General features: G+C 43.0%; 1 protein-coding gene across 3 annotated transcripts in view; it reads left to right on the top strand.

Moving 5' to 3' along the window:
- CLIC4 (chloride intracellular channel 4) overlaps window positions 1-19,250 on the top strand; it is a 101,656-nt gene that overhangs the window by 69,245 nt on the left and 13,161 nt on the right. For 2 of the 3 annotated variants that reach the window (XM_044286886.1, XM_044286885.1), the window contains exons 2-4: window positions 7,078-7,187; window positions 11,787-11,912; window positions 14,896-15,002. In XM_044286886.1, the coding sequence (XP_044142821.1) occupies window positions 7,132-7,187; window positions 11,787-11,912; window positions 14,896-15,002 (289 nt within the window). In that variant the 5' untranslated portion in view covers window positions 7,078-7,131. Of the gene's footprint in view, window positions 1-3,736; window positions 3,761-7,077; window positions 7,188-11,786; window positions 11,913-14,895; window positions 15,003-19,250 lie in introns of those variants that run through there. The other variant, XM_044286887.1, reaches the window with a different exon arrangement.

The raw sequence follows: 19,250 nt of genomic DNA, 5'->3' as shown, positions 1-19,250 counted from the left end.
TATGTGAACATAATAGATTAGAAGATATCTTGTTGCTAAACATTCAGAAGTCCCCATACATATTGGATAGAAGTTGATCAAAACAAACATTTTTAACCAAAATAATTGTTCGTCAGATGAAATTTAAAGGCAACCTTTCATCAACTTCATGCTAACCTCACTGAGGGCAGTATAAAGTAGTGACAGAAATGCTGATTTCACCAGTGTGTCACACAGGAAATAAGTGGTAGCTGAGAACCAGCTTCATAATTATTGCACCCCAGGCCTTGGAAAGAGTCAAATCTACCTGAGGAGTCATGGTTATACATAATCTCCTGCTCTCCCGCCCATCTGCTGATGATTTGCAGTTCTCTCCTAGAGAGAGGGAGATAACTGGGTAGGAGACTGTCAGTCATCAGCAGGTGGGCAGGGATTCATGAATAACCAGGACTCTTCTCAGGTGGCCGGGACTTTTTTTTTGTTCCAGGCCCAGTCTGCAATGATTGTGATGTTGGTTCTCAGCAACCACTTACTTTTAACTGATAAATGATAGACTGCTGAAATCTACTCACCTGTCTCTTGTTTATACTGCCTTTAGCATGGGCAGCATAAAGGGGAATGACAGGTTCCCTTTAAAGACCACTGTCCGTTTTAGCCGACCGATCAGACCAACATCTGAAAAGAAGTCGGCCATGGTTAATATTTTCATCCATTAGTCAGATGAAAGGTTGTTCATGGGTGAAAGCTCTTCCTTTGATAGAACGTTCCCAGAAAGATCTTTAGTCCATTGAACATGTATGGGCAGTAAAATATATGGATGTGTCTGTGAAATGAACGGTCACCAGATTAACTGCAGGTTGACCAACTTTTGTCTGATGTGTACGGTCACCTTAAGGCTACTTTCACCCTAGCGTTCGGCTGTCCGCTTCCGTCCAGCCCTAATGCATTCTGAGTGGACGCAGATCCGCTCAGAATGCATCAGTCTGGCGGCGTTCAGCCTCTGCTCCGCTCAGCAGGCGGACACCTGAACGCTGCTTGCAGCGTTCGGGTGTCCGCCTGGCCGTGCGGAGGCGTAGGGATCCGTCCAGACTTACAATGTAAGTCAATGGGGACGGATCCGTTTGAAGATGACACACTATGGCTCAATTTTCAAACGGATCCGTCCACCATTGTCTTTCAATGTAAAAGTCTGGACGGATCCGCTCAGGCTACTTTCACACTTAGAAAATTTTATACAATATAATGCAGACGGATCCGTTCTGAACGGAGCCACCGTCTGCATTATATGAGCGGATCCGTTCAGAACGGATCCGCTCTGAACGCTAGTGTGAAAGTAGCCTAAGACTGGAGCATTTCCAAGATTCATTATAGATTATCATTCTGGTGTCTACACACAATTCATTATAGAGGGTAGCACTTTACAGCTCTGATGCCAGTGTGGTACAATATTTGATCTTTATGGAAGCAGCTTATGGGAGATAAGTATTGTCCAATCAGTCTACTGCTAGAAAGCCCTGTCTATTGTTCATTGATCTGACGACCTCACTCCCACAGCATGCAAAGAATATGGCGGAAAATGTCATATTAACATATTCAGATTTTATTTAATATTCTGAAATATTAATGACAGAAAGCATGGTATAGTATAAAGAACACTTACATGGGACTACAATCTCCTTGCTATCATTCTTGCATCTTACAGCTGTGATTTGCTGTTCATGGGGCTGTCTGAGCTCAGTGCCTGATTCAAGTCAATTGAGATGTTCTGCACAAATACATCTAAGAAAACCGGAGAAACCCTGATGTATATCTGCATCTTTCTACCTTAGGCCTCTTTTCACATATCGGGGAACCACGGATGTGTGCTCCATGGACCACACACAGATCCAATGGCTTTAATGTGTTTTATTCACTCATCAGTGGTCTTCCACTGTCCGTGGCACCACAGAAGCATGCCCTACTTTTATATCCCTCTTACCCATTATAGTCTATGGGCCAATGCTTTTCACTGACCAGTTCTAGGATATGCTCTGGAAATTCCTTTTGACACATGGAGGGCATAAATGAACATATGGACCTTTCACAGAACTGTTTACAGATGACACACTGTGGTCATCTGTGTCCATGACGAGAAGGTTTCAGTTGTGAACAGGTCAATTGTTAGTCTGTGTGTCTGTTTTTGGCCCTCCAAGTGTCATCTATATTCAATGTGCACTGTAAGGGCTGTATTACACCAACAGATTATCTGACCAACTTCTGTCCAATCAGACCAATAGTCTGTGTGTATAACACAAGATCTGAGCAATGATGGGTTCAGAAAATCTGTCCGCTAACCTGTTGGTGTGATATAGGCCTTAGAGCAGACCTATAGACTGCAGTGGGCCTGAGTAGTGCATGCTTCTGCATACCAATACGCCTTAGACTTTCCCTGCCTTTCATCAGCGCTGTGAGCGGCACAGGCAGCGCAGCGATGCTGCCTGTGCCCGAAATGACCAATAACAAAGCTCCTTACAGCAAGGAGCTTTGTTATTGGTCGGTTTGAGCGGGCAGCCGGACCATTCTGCACATCGCTCTGAAGTCCTGCAGCGGCGCGAGATTCTCACCGGGTGGCGCCTGGCGGGGTAAGCGGTCTTGGGCTGGTTGTGGGTCACTTCCTCCATGTGCTTATGGCGTCCTCTCCAGTGAAGAATGTGCTCCCAAACTCCATAGCAACTAGATACCAACAAACTCTCCCAGGGCACTATATGCCTGAGCATGCTTTCCCTGTTCGGATTAATAAAATGATTGGGTCCGTGCTAGGCCAGTCGGGCGCAGCGCATGTTGACATGGAGACTGGGGAGGCTGATGGTGATGCATTGGGGTGGGCTATGAGTTTGGGCGCAATGTCTGAATGGAGCCTTACAGGGGGTGATCAATGACAGGGGGGTGATCAGGGAGTCTATATGGGGTGATCACCCCCCTGTAAGGCTCCATTCAGACGTCCGTATGTTTTTTGCCGATCCATGTATCCGTGGATCCGTAAAAATCATACGGACGTCTGAATGGAGGATGACAGGGGGGTGATCAGGGAGTCTATATGGGGTGATCAGTGGTTACTAAAGGGTTAATAAGTGACAGGGGAAGGGGGGGGGGGGTGTAGTGTAGTGGTGTTTGGTGCTACTTTACTGAGCTGCCTGTGTCCTCTGGTGGTCGATCCAAACAAAAGGGACCACCAGAGGACCAGGTAGCAGGTATATTAGACGCTGTTATCAAAACAACGTCTAATATACCTGTTAGGGGTTAAAAAAAATCACATCTCCAGCCTGCCAGCGAGCGATCGCCGCTGGCAGGCTGGAGATCCAATCGCTTACCTTCCGTTCCTGTGTGCGCGCGTTCACAGGAAATCACGGCTCTCGCGAGATGACTCATATATGCGTGACTCTGCGCAGAGCTGCCACCTCCGGACCGCAGATCTGCGTTAGGCGGTCCGGAGGTGGTTAAATCAATAGGTCCGCAAGAAAATGCCGATTGCACACGGACCACATCCGTGATTTGCATACCGCAAAATGGATAGTCGTGTGCTTCAGACCTTATACTGAAAGCCACAGTGCTCATAGATGTAAAGTAAAGAGACGCCAAGTACACTATACTGTGCAATAGTCCAATATACCGTGTATAAGACTGTCCTATAACTGCCTCCTGTGCATTCGTCCCAGAAATCCCTGTTCAATTCTTATTGCATTGTGTTTTGCACAGTCTACCGCTCCGATCTCTACGTGACAGATTTGGTGTTTCAAGAAAGGTAGGGATTCAGTCTTCTGAGAGAGAAATTTAAAAAGGTCAAAATGAGCTATTTCTGCATGGAAGACATTATAGAGGAGACTGGTAATGGTTTCCTTGCTGAAATAGCAACATCTTAACATTATTTAGGCCTGTGTACTATATATATGAATTGCCACAAATTACGTACTCCTCGGCTAAAAATGCTCCTCAAAAATGGTCAGGAGTATTTTTACTCTTCCAGAAAAAATGTAGCGCGACCTCTGCTACTGACCATGGGAACAAAGATGTGTGAATAAGCCGTGTATATACGTGATTCACGGACGTGTGTTGCACCCTGGCATTGACTCCGCTACTTCTCTTCTCTCAACACATACAAATCTTGGGTTTTTAAAGGGAACAAAAAAAAAATATGGCTGTTCCTCCTAAAAGCTAATTGCCATATTACAAAAAAAAAAGGCAAAAAAGTGAATAACTACTTTGTTTATTCTTGTCACAGAACGCAGTTGGGCAAATAGCTTGTAAACTGGGCCTGCAGCCGGCAGGTTGTGTATCCATAGTGTCTATAGCCGGTCTGTGTGTTTTGGCCTTGCACACAGGCGCAGTGTAAGGACAGTTTTAGGCCGGGAACATCGGCCACATCTGGAAACTGTCAGCAGCAAAACTACTGAGAAAAGCCTCTTTCAGAAGCATCGGGTTTCTGTTTAATTTTGGCACTTTAGTAAATGGTATACCTAGTGTCCAAGCCGGCTGAGGAACAGGTCCCTATTATACCCTAATAAGTATATACGTGGCACTGACAGGGCTCGTCTCTAGGAGGACACACAGAAACATTTAGCCGTTGGTCCACAGGTCATTTGACTATATTAGGTTTCAGAGCGATGCAAATGTCCTGCAGATAAGAATGAGCAGAAGGCACTAAGAATAGCACATTGTGTTAGGGGGATCACCATCTGAATGGACATTGTCTCCTTAGAGCCCAGGCGACGCTTAAGGTGGATTAGATAAAGACGTACTATAAATGTAAGCATTGCTGTGGTATTAGTGTGGCGTTCAGCAAGTATAGAGGGAATATACTTGGCATTGCATGTTTTGGGAGATGCAGTTCACATAACATGTAGTATGTTTTAATCTACTGTTTTCAAATTATTTTATTTCAGGGCTCGACAAATCTCGGGTCGCCATGGCGATCAGGAATTTTGTCCTGGGGCCTGGGTATTTGCCCTCACATGGCTGCCCCCCAGTAATCCGGGGGGCTCCCGGCACTCCGCCGCCTCTACGTGGACTTCTCGGACAGTCTGGCAGGGAAGGAGTTACCCGGATCTGTGGAGGAGACATCAGCTTCTCTAGTGGGCGTTCCTTCTCCCTGGCTGTAGTGCTGTCCAATCGCAGCGCATGGAGAAAAGCCCAGGAGAGAATCTGATGTCTCCTCCATATTACTCCGATAGTAGTTAGCATATGGAGCAGGAGATGGTAATGGGGCACGGCGGGCGAACAGAGCAGGGCCCAGGAATAAGTAGTGCTGGGACATCTCTGGGCGCCGCTCTGTGTAGCCTGCTACTTAAATTCTGGACCCATATAAGGTGGTCTTTAACACATAATACAGGAGGCAGGTGCCGGTAGCAGAATCGCATAGCAGGAACCCTGCCTCTGACAGGGAGTTGTGATCAGCGGCAGTTAACGCCTCATTGGTGGCAGTGGCCACAGGGTCCCCTCCCCTTCATTGGTGGCAGTGGCCGCTTCTGATCGGAGCCCCAGCTGTGTAATCCTGGGGCTCCGATCAGTTACCATGGCAGCCAGGATGCTACTGAAGCCCTGGCTGCCATAGTCTGCTCCCTGCTGCTGTGTGCACAAAGCACAAGGCAGCAGGGACAGTGTGAGGTCCTATTTACCTGATAGAGCTCTATTAGGGTGAATAGGACAAGGGATTAGAAGATCCCAGGTTCTGGCCCCTAAGGGGGAAATGGTTATTAAATAAATGTAAAAACAAAAAAACAAAACAAAAATATTTGTATTTTATTGACAGCATCTCCTACCTTTTTATCCTGTCGGGATAGGTTCTTTGGGACTGCCAAAGAGAAGCAGAGTACGGCTCTCGGCTATCTCATGCAGTCCCATAGAGCTTAATGTAGCCACCACTCCATTCCCCTTTGGGCATCTTATTTTTGTGATTGATTGGTGAGTGTCCCAGTTGTTGGACCCCCATCAGTTAGGTACTTATAAATGGGGTGTGACAACCCATTTTTAGGACTTCTACATCCAGCTGACTGCAGGGCTCACAGCTCACCAGGACTCGGTGGCTGTGCCTGGTCTCTGCAGCTCGGTCCCGTACGAGAGAATGAGGGAGGGCTTTCATCAGTAAGGGGCAGACACAACATGATGTACAGAGTACAGAGCTGTGCCCGGTGGGCTGTTTGCTTGGCAATCGACGGGGTAGCTCATCAGTATTAGGCCATTTTGCACAGTGATTTTTCTGTAGAAAATACAGTACCAACTAAGTAGGTGATGTGTCCAACATCTCATCTACATGGTGCAGAAAACTTCCATGTGTAAATTAACCCAAGGGGAGGTTTTGAAATCTGCAGCGTGTAAATTTTTGGTGCAGATTTCGCCCTTTGCAAATCTGGGGCAAATCCTTATCAAAATCCACAGCAACTACACTGCTGTGTGCACGTGCTCTGAAAGTCCTGGAAAACCTTTTAGACATGCACTTCTTTTTTCTCTTTAATACATGGAAGCTTGTGGGCTGCACTTGTCAGTGCTGTCTATTTCCAACCCCGACTTCTGGTGATAGAGCTACAGCTCATTGGGTGTAAGGTGTCGGACCCCCGCTGATTAGCTAGTGATGGCCTATCATTAGGCTCCATTCACACTACCATATTTTTGGTCTGCATCCAATCCGCGTTTTTTTGCAGCATGGATGCAGACCCATTTATTTCAATGGGTCTACAAAAAAAAATGTGGCCTGTGTGCTGTCCGCATCCGCATGTCCATTCCTCAGTCCCACAAAAAAGCTACATGTCCTATTCTTGGCCATTTTTGCAGACTAGAATAGGCATTGTTACAATGGTTCAGCAAAAGTGTCCGTGTTGTGTGTTTTTTTTTTTTTTTTGTTTTGTTTTACTGTCGTCATTTTCTCTTAGGATAGTTTTTGTGTTTGGGGACAATGCATGTTCTTCAATTCTCTTGATACATTTTGAAGGGAACTGATATTCTATTGGGAACAAGTTAGTACGATCATGCTGTCACCAATATTCTAACCTAAGACTGACCCTTACAAGTGTGCTCAGACCCTTTGTACCATTTTATAGTAAAACCGTGTTATTGGTATCCTTCCAGGCCGGCAGTGATGGAGAGAGCATCGGGAATTGCCCCTTCTCACAGAGACTGTTTATGATCTTGTGGCTGAAAGGAGTCGTGTTCAATGTGACGACAGTTGACTTAAAGAGGTAAGAGAACCGCCAGAAGGAAGGAACCTGACGTAAAATTGGGCGTTAATTATTTATCTGTAGGTTTTGTATAACGTTCATTCTGATTGTCCAGAGCTGTTCACAGAGGGTATCGTATGGTTAGCAGATGACAGGATGGAGGTAGGGAAGTGTCTTTGTATTGTGTGAAATATTTTTTGCATTGTTCTAAAGCTTAAGATGTTTCATGGAAAATGTTTAATGACCTACCACCCTCTAGTGTAAGCTCTGTCAGAAAATGGTACTTGCCTGCTCCCTAGTAATTTCAAAAGCGTATAATAAAAATGATGGCATAGACATGCACATGCCAGCGCTGGTGTCTTGACGTGTACTTTAGCAGCAGTGCCTTTAATATGGTCTCCATGACAAAGAACATAAGTAGGTATTGCATGTCTGTGGCATAGAATGGTGCTGGTCTCGGGGCCTTCCTCATGATCCTCAGAAGGGGCCATAAACCTACTACAGTCCTGCCAAGCTGTGAACAAACAATACTAATCTGTGTTCCTAAATGTGGGTTCATTTGATTTATGTTTGTTACTATTTTCACGCAATGTATTAAAATCAGATTTGTATTTTTAATGGAAGAAATCCAAGGCAGGCCCTTGGATTTCTGCTGCGGAAGTGCTGCTGTTTGCAGCTATCACTGCCGTGACTCTGCATGAAGACTAGTGCCATTGTTATCCATTGGGCCCAGTCCTTGCCTTTTCACCTGAAATAAGGAAGTAAGTGACATCCCAAAAAATGACATAGATCCACATTCAAATGTTCCTAACCATGTGAATGGGGTTGTTAAAACCTCTTTCATATGCACACAAATTGTGTGAGAATTCTGTAGTGTGAACATAACCGAAGCACTGGTCCGAGCTCATATTTATTATATCACTACTTACTGTATTTTTTGCTTTTTATATGCACTTTTTTTCATCCAAAAAGTTTGGGGGAAATGGCAGTGCATCTTATATAACGAATACTAATGAGTGCTTGTATTATGGAAGCACTTACTAGTATGCAGGAGGCGTGGGGAGCGGTGAGTGCAGTGTTGGCTGTACTCTCCACTCCCTGGTCTTCTTCCAGGCCCTACGCTGCACTGTGTCCTAACTGCGTATAGCATCAGGACTTAGTGCAGAAAGCTGTGTACTATGATCTGCCGCTGTGTGCCGTCAGGTCATAGTAGGGCGTGAGACGGGCAGAAGACCAAGGAGTGGTGAGTACAGATAGAGCGCGCTATCTGGGGCAGGAGAGGTAAGATTTATTTTTATGTCTGAACTGAGGGCTGAAATTATTTTTCCTGATTTTCCTCCTCCTAAAATCTAGGTGTGTCTTATAAAGTAAAGACGTTTTGCTTAAAAAAAAAAAAAAAAAAAAAAAAATTTTTGCAGTAGGACTGGGGATGAGCGAATCTACTTTGGATGAAACATCCAAAGTCGATTTGCATAAAACTACGTTTCAATACTGTATGGATCGAGTGCTCTGTACAGCATTAGAATGTATTGGCTCAGATGAGCTGAAGTTATTACTTCGCAAAGTCTTGGAAGTCTTCACATAATAACTTCAGAAATTGATTTATACTGTAAAAAAACATTTCCCGAACTCTGGTTCCGTTCCAAGTTGTACCTTGGAACTGAACCAGAGTTCGGGAATAGTTTTTTCCGCTCCGTACAGTATTGAAACAAAGTTTTATGCGAATCTACTTTGGATGTTTCATCCGAAGTCTATTCAGTCGTACCAAATTAGAACCATTTAATTTTCAGAAATAGTATAAGAAAGTGAACTATATTTTCATTGTTTCCTCCCCTAAATGTCTCTTTGACTAACCAGTGATTTGTTAGTTTTCAAGGCCATTGGAAAATGTACCTGACAACTATTGCTCGGTGTAAAAGAAAATAAAGTTGGCTCTAAAAATAGTGGAGCAGAACCAGGAAATCTTGTTACATGTTAAGCTGAAAATGAGATGGACAGAGGGTGAAGGAGCTCACGTCACCCTGCCTGTGCTGATCACAGGGCTTTACACACGGCCCCTTGTTCTGGGCAGACCCTGCTGAGGATTCTGGGAGATGCCTCTTAGGATTATGTCATAGTATCAATTTGGGTTGAGAGTGAGAACCAGATATGTGGTGGAATTTCTAGCATTTATAAGAAAGTCCTATTCCCTTAAGAAGGTTTCTTTCTTCTGCTTTATATTACATTTTTACACAACTCTCCTCAGTACATCTGAAGGATCACACAAGCATCTTCTGTAATTAAAGGGGCATTCCTGTGGCATTTTCTAGGATGTGCCATTTCTTTGATTGGTGGGGGCTGACCTCTGGAACCCCCAATGACTGATAATAAACACTAGATCTCCTCTTCACTATTTTTCCCTGTGCAGTGGCTCTCCTGCCCCCACCTGGCTGTGCAGGGAACTGTCCAGGGCTCTGTTCTTTTGCCACAAAGCGGTAATGACTCCTGCATTTAGCAGATGCCTTGCTGGATTCCTGCAGCCACCTAGAAGTGTTCTGCATACTGTTATGCATTGAAGTGGATAATCGCACAGTAAGGCCTGTTCCACACTGCTGAAATTAGTTCTGGAGCTATCTGGCATAGCTGGATTTTACTGGAATGCCCGTCAGCTTCTTTGACTATAATGGGGTCTGGCAGAGATCAAGCCCCTACCCGGCAAATACTGCTGCGTTCTCTATCTGAACAGCCTGCTGGAAATAATGTCTACAGTGTGAAACGGGCCGAAGCTCATAAGCACCCTCTAGTGTTAGGTGCAGGTGGTAATGTATGCCTTTATGATCGGCTACATGACTATGCATCCAAGCATGGTGTCTGATGGGCTTAGATTACCTGATTCCAGCTGTGCCATTGTTTTACCAGACTGTTGCTCCCTTGCAGATAAAAACTGCTTTTTTGAAATATGTAGATGATGCCTTTAGTGCATTGAGGGCACGCTGTTGCTCTTACTGCTTAGAAGCTCTACTGCATTTATTGTCCCGTCTCTCTTGGACCATTGATTGACGAGGCCAGGTGAAATTGCGTGCCTACTGCCTGGCCAGAGGAAGGACGGGCACTGAATGAAGTGGAGCTTCTGTGCAATAAGAGCTGCAGAGCCCCCCTTGTTGCACTAAAGCCATAATTTGCATACAGATCGCTATAATAATGGGACATTTATGACATATCCCTAGCAAGTAGCATAAATGTCTGATGGGAAGGAGTGCGACTTCTTGGAGCTACTCCTATCTTCAGAACAAGGGCTTGAAGTGAAGGCAGAGCAAGCAGAGCATGTGCAGCAACCCTCCTTTCACCGTTACAGGACTTCCAAAAATAGCTGAGTGCTGGATTGGCTATTTTTGGAAGTCCCATAGCACTGAGTGGAGTGGTGGCTGCGCTTGCATGGCATTTTTCTATGTAAGGCTATGGGATGTCTGAAAATGGCACACTGCTTTCATGTACATGGGTATGTCATGCAGTGTGTGCATACCTTTTTATTTTTTTAAACTCTCGCAGAGACCCAGCTGTTATGCTAGGTCTTACAGGCAATGCTGTCTGGGGGGAGGGGGCGCTCGTCCAGAAGGAAGAAAACTGCGTATTTAAATAATGCTAATATATTTTCTGAAATTTTATTCCTTTTCTGCTCCTTAAATATCTACATGCAGAGTGGTTTTCCTTCTGGTTGTTTCCTCATTGTGTAGAACAACTTTGACCAGAATGGGACTTCAACTAGCTGAAGTGCGAGTCTTTAAGAGGAAAGGAATTTGGGTTAGGAGTGTATCAGAGGATGCCAGAATCACACTTTGGCATACAAGTGATTTCCTGTAGTTGTTTTGAGTCATGGATTTTAATTGCAAAAAAAAAATAAAAAAATCCCTGTAATACTACTTTGGGATCAGCTCTTTGAACTGTACTTGTTGGGGGAATTTTCAACCACCTCTGCATAAGCCATTTATCCTCCTTATTTCTCCCCTATTTATCCCAGTTCTTGTGGGGGGTGAAATGCATCCAAAAAGTGACTTGCTCTTTATATATAAATTAAAAAAAAAAAAGTCAAACATTTAAAGGAAAAATGCTACTTCTGCAGAGGTTTCCCACAAAACATAAAAATGTTTCAGTTGCTCCTTAGCAACAAACTGTAAGCTCCCGGTTCCTCCTTACAGAAGTAAAGCACCAGTTTGCTGCTAAGGAGCCTCTGGCAGAATTAAAAGCGTCCATTCTGGAAAAGCTCGAAACAAAGACTTTTTTTTTTTTTTTTTTTAAAGTGTAAAGTCATATAAAATGTTGTTTGAAGAATAACATCTTAGATTCCATACAGCCCTGTACCATCTTGTCCAGTTTATACAGAAGTAACAAGAGTGGTTGTCACTGACTCCCTCTGGAAGAGGAAATCGGTGACTTTAATTGCTGAACATAAGTGTGATGTCATTTGATGGGATCAGGAGAGCTGTCATCATGCAAGCTTTGTCCCACCGAGCCACTTCATTGCAGAATATACTGTAACTTCAATGAGGAGAAGAAAGTTTTATGGTTATTTCCATGCCAATGTTTTATATTTACTTATGTTTAGTTACACATTATTTATATATTATTTTTTTTTTTCTGCAGAAAACCAGCAGATTTACAAAATCTTGCACCTGGAACACACCCGCCATTTATAACCTACAACCATGAAGTAAAGACTGATGTGAATAAGATCGAAGAGTTTTTGGAAGAAGTGCTCTGCCCTCCAAAGTAAGTGAGATATGCATTATTCAGTGATGGTCCACAGTTTGTGATCGGATAGTGAGGTTGACTACTAGACATGCATAGTTAAAGAAGCACTCCCACAAAAATTTTTTAGGCTACTTTCACACTTGCGGCAGTGTGATCCGCCGGGCAGTTCCGACAACTCGGATCTGCATGTGACTGAAAGCATTTGTGAGACTCATCCGGATGCGTATTCGTGTCACAAATGCATTGCAATAACGGATCCGTCTCTCCGCTTGTCATTCGGACAGACGGATCCGTCTCTCCGCTTGTCATTCGGACAGACGGATCCGTCTCTCCGCTTGTCATTCGGACAGACGGATCCGTCTCTCCGCTTGTCATTCGGACAGACGGATCCGTCTCTCCGCTTGTCATTCGGACAGACGGATCCGTCTTGTGTTTTTTTTTTTTTTTTTTTTTTTTCTTTCCCATTTTTACCGGTCTGGGCCGGATCCGGCACTAATACATTCCTATGGGGAAAAATGCCGGATCTGGCATTCCGGCAAGTCTTATTTTTTTTTCTTTTTTTTTTTTTTCCGCTGGAGATAAACCATGCTACGGTTTTATCATTTGACTGATCAGTCAAAATGACTGAACTAAGGACATCCTGAACGGATTACTCTCCATTCAGAGTGCATGGGGGATCTGCCTGATCAGTTCTTTCCCAGGTATAGGGAACTCTATGCCGGAAAAGAAAAACGCTAGTGTAAAAGTACCCTTATTCTCTGACCTAGAAAGGTACATACTGTAAACTGTAGTGAAGGTAATTTTCTTATCATTGACTGTATTTGTGAATTATAACATCCCTTCTGATCCTCAGCTGTGTAATGTGACTTTCCTAATAACATAGCATCTTATATTTGGACAGGAAGCCACTTTTTTTTTTTATTTTTTTTATATGTATATGTAATCCTATAGGATCATTAATGTCAGTCTCATAGGGATAAATAGAGAAGTAACTGACTTCCTGTCCTGTGTCAGTTGGAGATGAGTGTTGGTCACATTGCACGGCTAAGGATTAGAAGGCAGATTATACTCGGTCACAAAGTGAGCGATGGGCAAACATGGCACCCACTTGTGCATGCAGGGGGCTCAATGGCTGTCAGGTCTCCGCTGTTTCAGACAGCAGAGACCTGCGGCTAATGACCACGAATGGCAGTAATGCCGATCGCAGTCATTAAAGTGTGATCACGGCATCTAATGGGTGAAAAAAAACAAAAACGGGAAGGTCGCGCTTGCGGACTTCTTACCGGCATCTTCTGCGGCCAATGAGGATGCCTGTAATCTATGTCAATACTCTGGGTCTCCCTGAAGAGACCCAGGGTATTAAAGCTGCAATTCTTATTTTGGCAGTGCAACATAAGAAACAAGCAATTCTGTACCAATATGGATATATAATGGTACAGAATAAAAAATAATTTTTATTTTATTTTTTATTCTATTGAAAGTGGGGTGATTTTAAACTTTTAAAAAACAAAAAATATAAACATCATGGAGATCACTCCGTCGGACAATGCACATACTATTAAAGTATGAAAATATTTTTCCAATACGGTGAATGATGTAACGAAAAAGGGTCAAAATGGCCGATTTGCCTTTTTTTTTTTTTTTTTTTGCTTCTCTTGCCCAAAAAAAGTGATCAAAAAGTCACACACACTCCAAAATTGGTTTCAATGAAAAACTACAGATTGCCCAGGAAAGTTTTTATACAACTATAAAAAAAAAAAGTTATGGGGGTCAGAATATGGTGATGTATAAAAAAATGAGAGAGAGAGACTCTATCTATATATATCTATCTCGTCAAAAGTAATCAGCAGCACTCTATGCGGCGCCGGGTGCAAATCCACAAAATGCTCCTGGACAGGGAACATACAGTAGAATTATCAAAAAAAAATGGCAGCACTCCGGTCTTGTGCAAATTCAGTGACGTTTATTCACACTTAAATAAAAAAAAACTTTGAAAAATTATATATATTTTTACACTATTTAGACATTAATAAACCTATGCATATGTGGTATAGTTGTAATCTTATTGACCCACGGAATAAAGGGCACAGGTCATTTTTGCAACAAAGAGAACGCCGTAGGGACAAAACCCATAAAACGGTGGAGGAATTGCGTTCCCGCCGCTTTTCACTACGTTTTGTGCCATATTTAATGGTGGCATTAAAAAGTACAACTTGGCAAAAATTAAGCCCTCATACGGCTGTGTGAACAGAAACAAAAAAAAGTTATTGCTGAAGGAAGATGGTGAAGAAAAATGAAAAGTCAAAAACAAAAAGTAATTATCCTAAGGGTTAAACTTGAACTCTTTGACATTTTTCCTCTGTCAACTGCGTGCATGCTGACAAATGTCCTAGCTTGAAAAAGTTGTTTCATGGAAATAAGAGACACAAGATGCTTCAGTGTAAAAATGTAGTAAAATCACGGTGAGGAGTTGACATACATTTACACTAGCAGCATGGCTTACAGCATGTATAATGTGTACAGAGCGAGCAGCTTTACAGGCCCATTGCCTGAATCTGTACTACTGGGGTCCATTCACACGTCCGTATGTGTTTTGCGGATCCGCAAAACAGATACCGGCAATGTGCGTTCTGCATTTTGCGCACCGCACATAGCTGGCACTCTCATAGAAAATGCCTTTTCTTGTCCTTAATTGCGGACAAGAATAGGACATGTTCTATTTCTTTGCGGAACGGAAGTGCGCATCCACAGATGCGGACAGCACATTCCGGTTCTATTGAAAATGAATAAGCCCGCACCTGTTCCGCAAAATTCTGATCATTGTCAAGACATAACGACTTAGAAAGGTTCCTAGTGGTCTGGGATAACTTATTGATTAGTGTATCCTTGATGGGTTAAAGGGATGCTCCGACAACTGACTTTTTTTATAGCATAAATGTGTTAGAGATGCTTGCTCCTGTAAAATAAATAACTTGTGAATGCTTTTAAAAATGAATTTCAGGTACCGCAAGTTGGCAGCAAAGCACCCCGAATCTAACACAGCTGGCATGGACATTTTTGCAAAGTTTTCCGCATACATCAAGAATTCCCGGCCTGATGCCAATGAAGGTAACTCATCTGACTAGTTTTGGTGTTTACTTACACCACAGCCGACTATATTCTTGAAATAGCTGCCATTGAAAGCTGGTCTGGCAGATCCCAATCTCCCCTGACTTCAGAATTGATATGCACGTTCAGCTCGGGTAGATGTCTGTTTATTTCAATAGGGAGAAAGGGAAAAAGCTGCTGCCTGACACCTCTAGTAGTGGCTTATCTTCCGTGGAACACAATGTCAGACGTCTGTGAAGGTTCTCATTTATCCAGGTCATGGTATATCTGTAAAGAATAAATCAAGGCAACTGGACGTACTGTAGATTTCTTGAAAACGTTTCACTCGTTCTTCCAACGAGCTTTCTCAATTCTGAGTGATTGTACAAAAAATTCTGGGAATAAATATGTAACTGAATCCACATCTGGTAATTAGACCCAGCATTGGGTCAAAGGTGTTGATTTTTTTTGTACAATCACTCAGAATTGAGAAAGCTTGTTGGAAGAACGAGTGAAACATTTTCAAGAAATCTACAGTACGTCCAGTTGCCTTTGTATATATCTGTAAAAAATAAATCATGTCAGCCGTGTTCAAATCCAAAAAGTGTGAATGCCCCATACACAACAGGTTGTTGGCTAAGCTCACAAATCAGATATTTTCTGCAATACACAGCATGTTTATAATATATAGGGGGTCATTTATCAAACTGGTATAAAGTAGAACTGGCTTAGTTGTCCATAGCAACCAATCAGATTCCACCTTTCATTTTGACAGCTCCTTTGGAAAATGAAAGGCGGAATCTGGTTGCTATGGGCAACTAAGCCAGTTCTACTTTACACCAGTTTGATAAATGACCCCCATAGTGTTTTTGTATGTATTATGGTCTCTTCAAACTGCTTAAAGGGAGCCTGTCACCTCCATATGGCCATATACAGTGCTTACATGGCTCTGTAGCACACCTATACAGGATTGTAACGGTACCTTTGTTCTTTTCTTTAGGACTTGCACCAGCAGGAAAAACAGTTTAATTTATATGCAAATGAGCACTCGCAAGTGCCCAGGGGCGGCGTTCAGTGTGTAGGTGCCCAGGCTGCTCTGCCTTCTTTTCACTTTACTCCTCCCCAGTCTCTGCCTTTGCCCTATTGATGAGGCAAGAGACTTGGAGGGCGGGCAAAGGCAGAGACTGGGGAGGAGTAAAGTGAAAAGAAGGCAGAGCAGCCTGGGCACCTACACACTGAACGCCGCCCCTGGGCACTTGCGGGTGCTCATTTGCATATAAATTAAACTGTTTTTCCTGCTGGTGCAAGTCCTAAAGAAAAGAACAAAGGTACCGTTACAATCCTGTATAGGTGTGCTACAGAGCCATGTAAGCACTGTATATGGCCATATGGAGGTGACAGACCCCCTTTAAGCTCTCAAGCAGGGTTTTTCCCAAGTACGTTTCCTAACCCTCTAGATGTCGTCTTGCAGTACGCTCTGATTTTATTTTTTTTCTTAAATGGGATCTGTCAGCTCTCCTGATAAGTCTGCTTTAGTAATGATTTTTTTATTCCCCATCAAGTAACCGTTCTAGACCATCCTTATGTATTATGTAATTCCTGGTAACTTATGACAACTGGGTGTCACTTTAAGCGCCAATTCACAGAACTGTATTTGGTTTTTGCTGACCACAAGTTGCGGATCCGCAGAACATGGATACCAGCTGTGTGCGTTCTGAATTTTGCGGATTGGAACATCCTTTTCCATGATAGAAATGCCTATTCTTATCCACAAAAACTGCTAAGAATAGTACATGTTCTATCTTTTTTGTGGGGTCGCAGAACACTATTGCGGATGCTGACAGCACATGGTGTGCTGTCCACATCTTTTGCGGCCCCATTGAAATGAATGGGCCTGCATCCAATCCGCGATGCGGAAATAAAAATAGTCGTGTGAATGGGCCCTTAATCTGATTCGGCTGTCACTGCATCACCATCCTTTCAGTGACTTCCTATAGACGCGGAGAAGGGTAGCTTCCAATAGTACAATGCAGAAAATGTGCTTCAGAATTAATATTTTATAGGGGATACAGGGTTTACAGACATGTCAGGAGGACCCACAGGTTCTTTTTACGTTTATATAGATCATAGTTCCCCAACTCCAGTTCTCAGGGCCCACCTACAAGTCATGATTTGAGAATAACCCAAAGAATGAATACCTGTGGTATGTCCTGATGTACTGAAACTAATTAGATCACCTGCTGAATACTAAGGAAATCATGAGAACCTAATCGTCAGGTGGGCCCTGAGGACTGGAGTTGAGGAACACTGATATAGATAATCCCTGTGAGCAGCCAAAAACCTAAAAATGAATCTGAGGTAGTCTGTAGAGGAATAAAGCAATTCCCTTACATTATCTATCCAGAGCACATCAGGGGATCCCATTCCCAAATTAGTATTGTGTATTTCTACGCATGAGACTTTCATTGGTCTGGAGCGGTGTATAAGTCTGTATGGTCTGAACGGAGTCCACTGCCTGGATTCCTGTCGGTGCTAGGCTCCTGCTGAAATGGCCAGGATTGGAGATAACCTGGCCACATAACCCTCTAGTTGCTGCGGCCAATAGTGACTGCGGCATCTAGGCAGTTAGACAGAAGGATCCCTTTCTCACAATCCCTTAATTTCCTGCAAATGTAATCACGGGTTGCCAGTACGTTGCCATGCCAGCCAGTGGTGTAACAAAGGCACCCAGACCTTCCATGACTGTATTCCTATTAGACTGTGTGACAGCCACGGCCTAATAGACTGCCTGCCACGGTTACAGTGATGGCTTATAATGCAGTGGGATGCAAGGTAAACCAGTGCATTATAATATTGATGTTCCCTGATAGGCTAAAAAGTACTAGTTGTTACAGTGCTGCAGTCCAAAATGCATAACTTATTCTTTTTTCGGTTAATGTAGCTGTAGGTGGCTTGTTTGTGGGACGAGATGTAGTTTTCATTGATGCCATTTTGGGGCCCAGATTTAGGCGCAAGTGGCGTTTGAAATGTTGCAAACACAGAGTTTGCGACTTTCTTGAAAGTGAAAACTAGCATGGGGAAATGATTATTATACTGGTTTCGGCAAAGACTGCAAAATCTTGTGTGCGGGGGGTTTCTACCACTTTTACAAAATATGGAAGAGTTTATGCATTTATTTTGATAAAACATTAACCTTGAAACTTATGTAAAAGTAGTAAAACAAATATAACGACATATTTTGGTATTGCCGTAATCCTACTGATGCATAAAATTAAAGTCTCTAGTTAATATTGCCCAGTGAATGTCATAAATTTGAGGTGTAAAGAACAATGGCTGAAAAATCTATAAAAAAAATAAATAAAAAAAGCCATAAACAAAAACCACAAACCAGTATCTTATTTTCTATTCCTCCTTAGCGTTTTTGGGGAGTATTTTTAGCTAAGTGGACTATTTTTACTCTTCTGGGAAAAATTTAGTGCCGCCTCTGCAAAGCAGTCGTCTTTACCTAACGGGGTATTTCTCATAATGATTTGTCTTGGGGAATGTAAGGTAGCTCTATAGCGGTGCTCTGATTCAGTTATGGGAGTCAAGACCGTTATTGTTATACTGCCCTCTGCTGTTCTGTGACTATAGTTTATGGCGTTCACTGTGAAGATTGCAGTTGGTTGATCTAAAACTTGTAAGCATTGTGTTTCGAAAAGCAGAACCTTGTAAATCTGCTCAATTTCACTTTGTCAAATATGACTTTTCTCTTTTCTTATAAAATTGCAACATGTTATAAAGCACTTCATGGTCCTAGATAGTGGCTTGTAAATACGGGAGCAGATATGTGAAGAGATAAGAGACCTCCCTAAAAGAGGTTACAAGAGGGGGGGGGGGGGGGGGGCTAAAAGGCTAGAGGAAAACATTAACTGACATTGGTCACTGCATTTTTTTGTTGTTGTTGGCGTGTACCTTTTTATTAGAAAGGAATATATAGTGAGGGAGAGAATATATGGGGGTCTGACCCAGTGGCCCCTTATTTATACAAGTAGGCTTATGTGTACTTGTGGCAGTACCTGATTTCCCATTTAACCCCTTTTTAGACTGGCCAATTCGACAGTTGGTGTTTTTTTTTTTTTTTTGTTTTTTTACCTTCACATAGCCGTTGGACCTGGAAGGGGGTATGGTGGAATTGTATAAAAAAATAAATAAAATACACACCATTCCACCACAGTTTTATGGGTTTTGTTTTTACAGCATTTCCTCTGTGGTAAAACTGACCTGCTA

The sequence above is a fragment of the Bufo gargarizans genome, chromosome 3 (genome assembly GCF_014858855.1).
Source record: "Bufo gargarizans isolate SCDJY-AF-19 chromosome 3, ASM1485885v1, whole genome shotgun sequence".
Taxonomy (NCBI): Eukaryota; Metazoa; Chordata; class Amphibia; order Anura; family Bufonidae; genus Bufo; species Bufo gargarizans.
The sequence above is the reverse complement of the archived record's forward strand: the minus strand, read 5'-3'. Positions and strand labels throughout refer to the sequence as shown.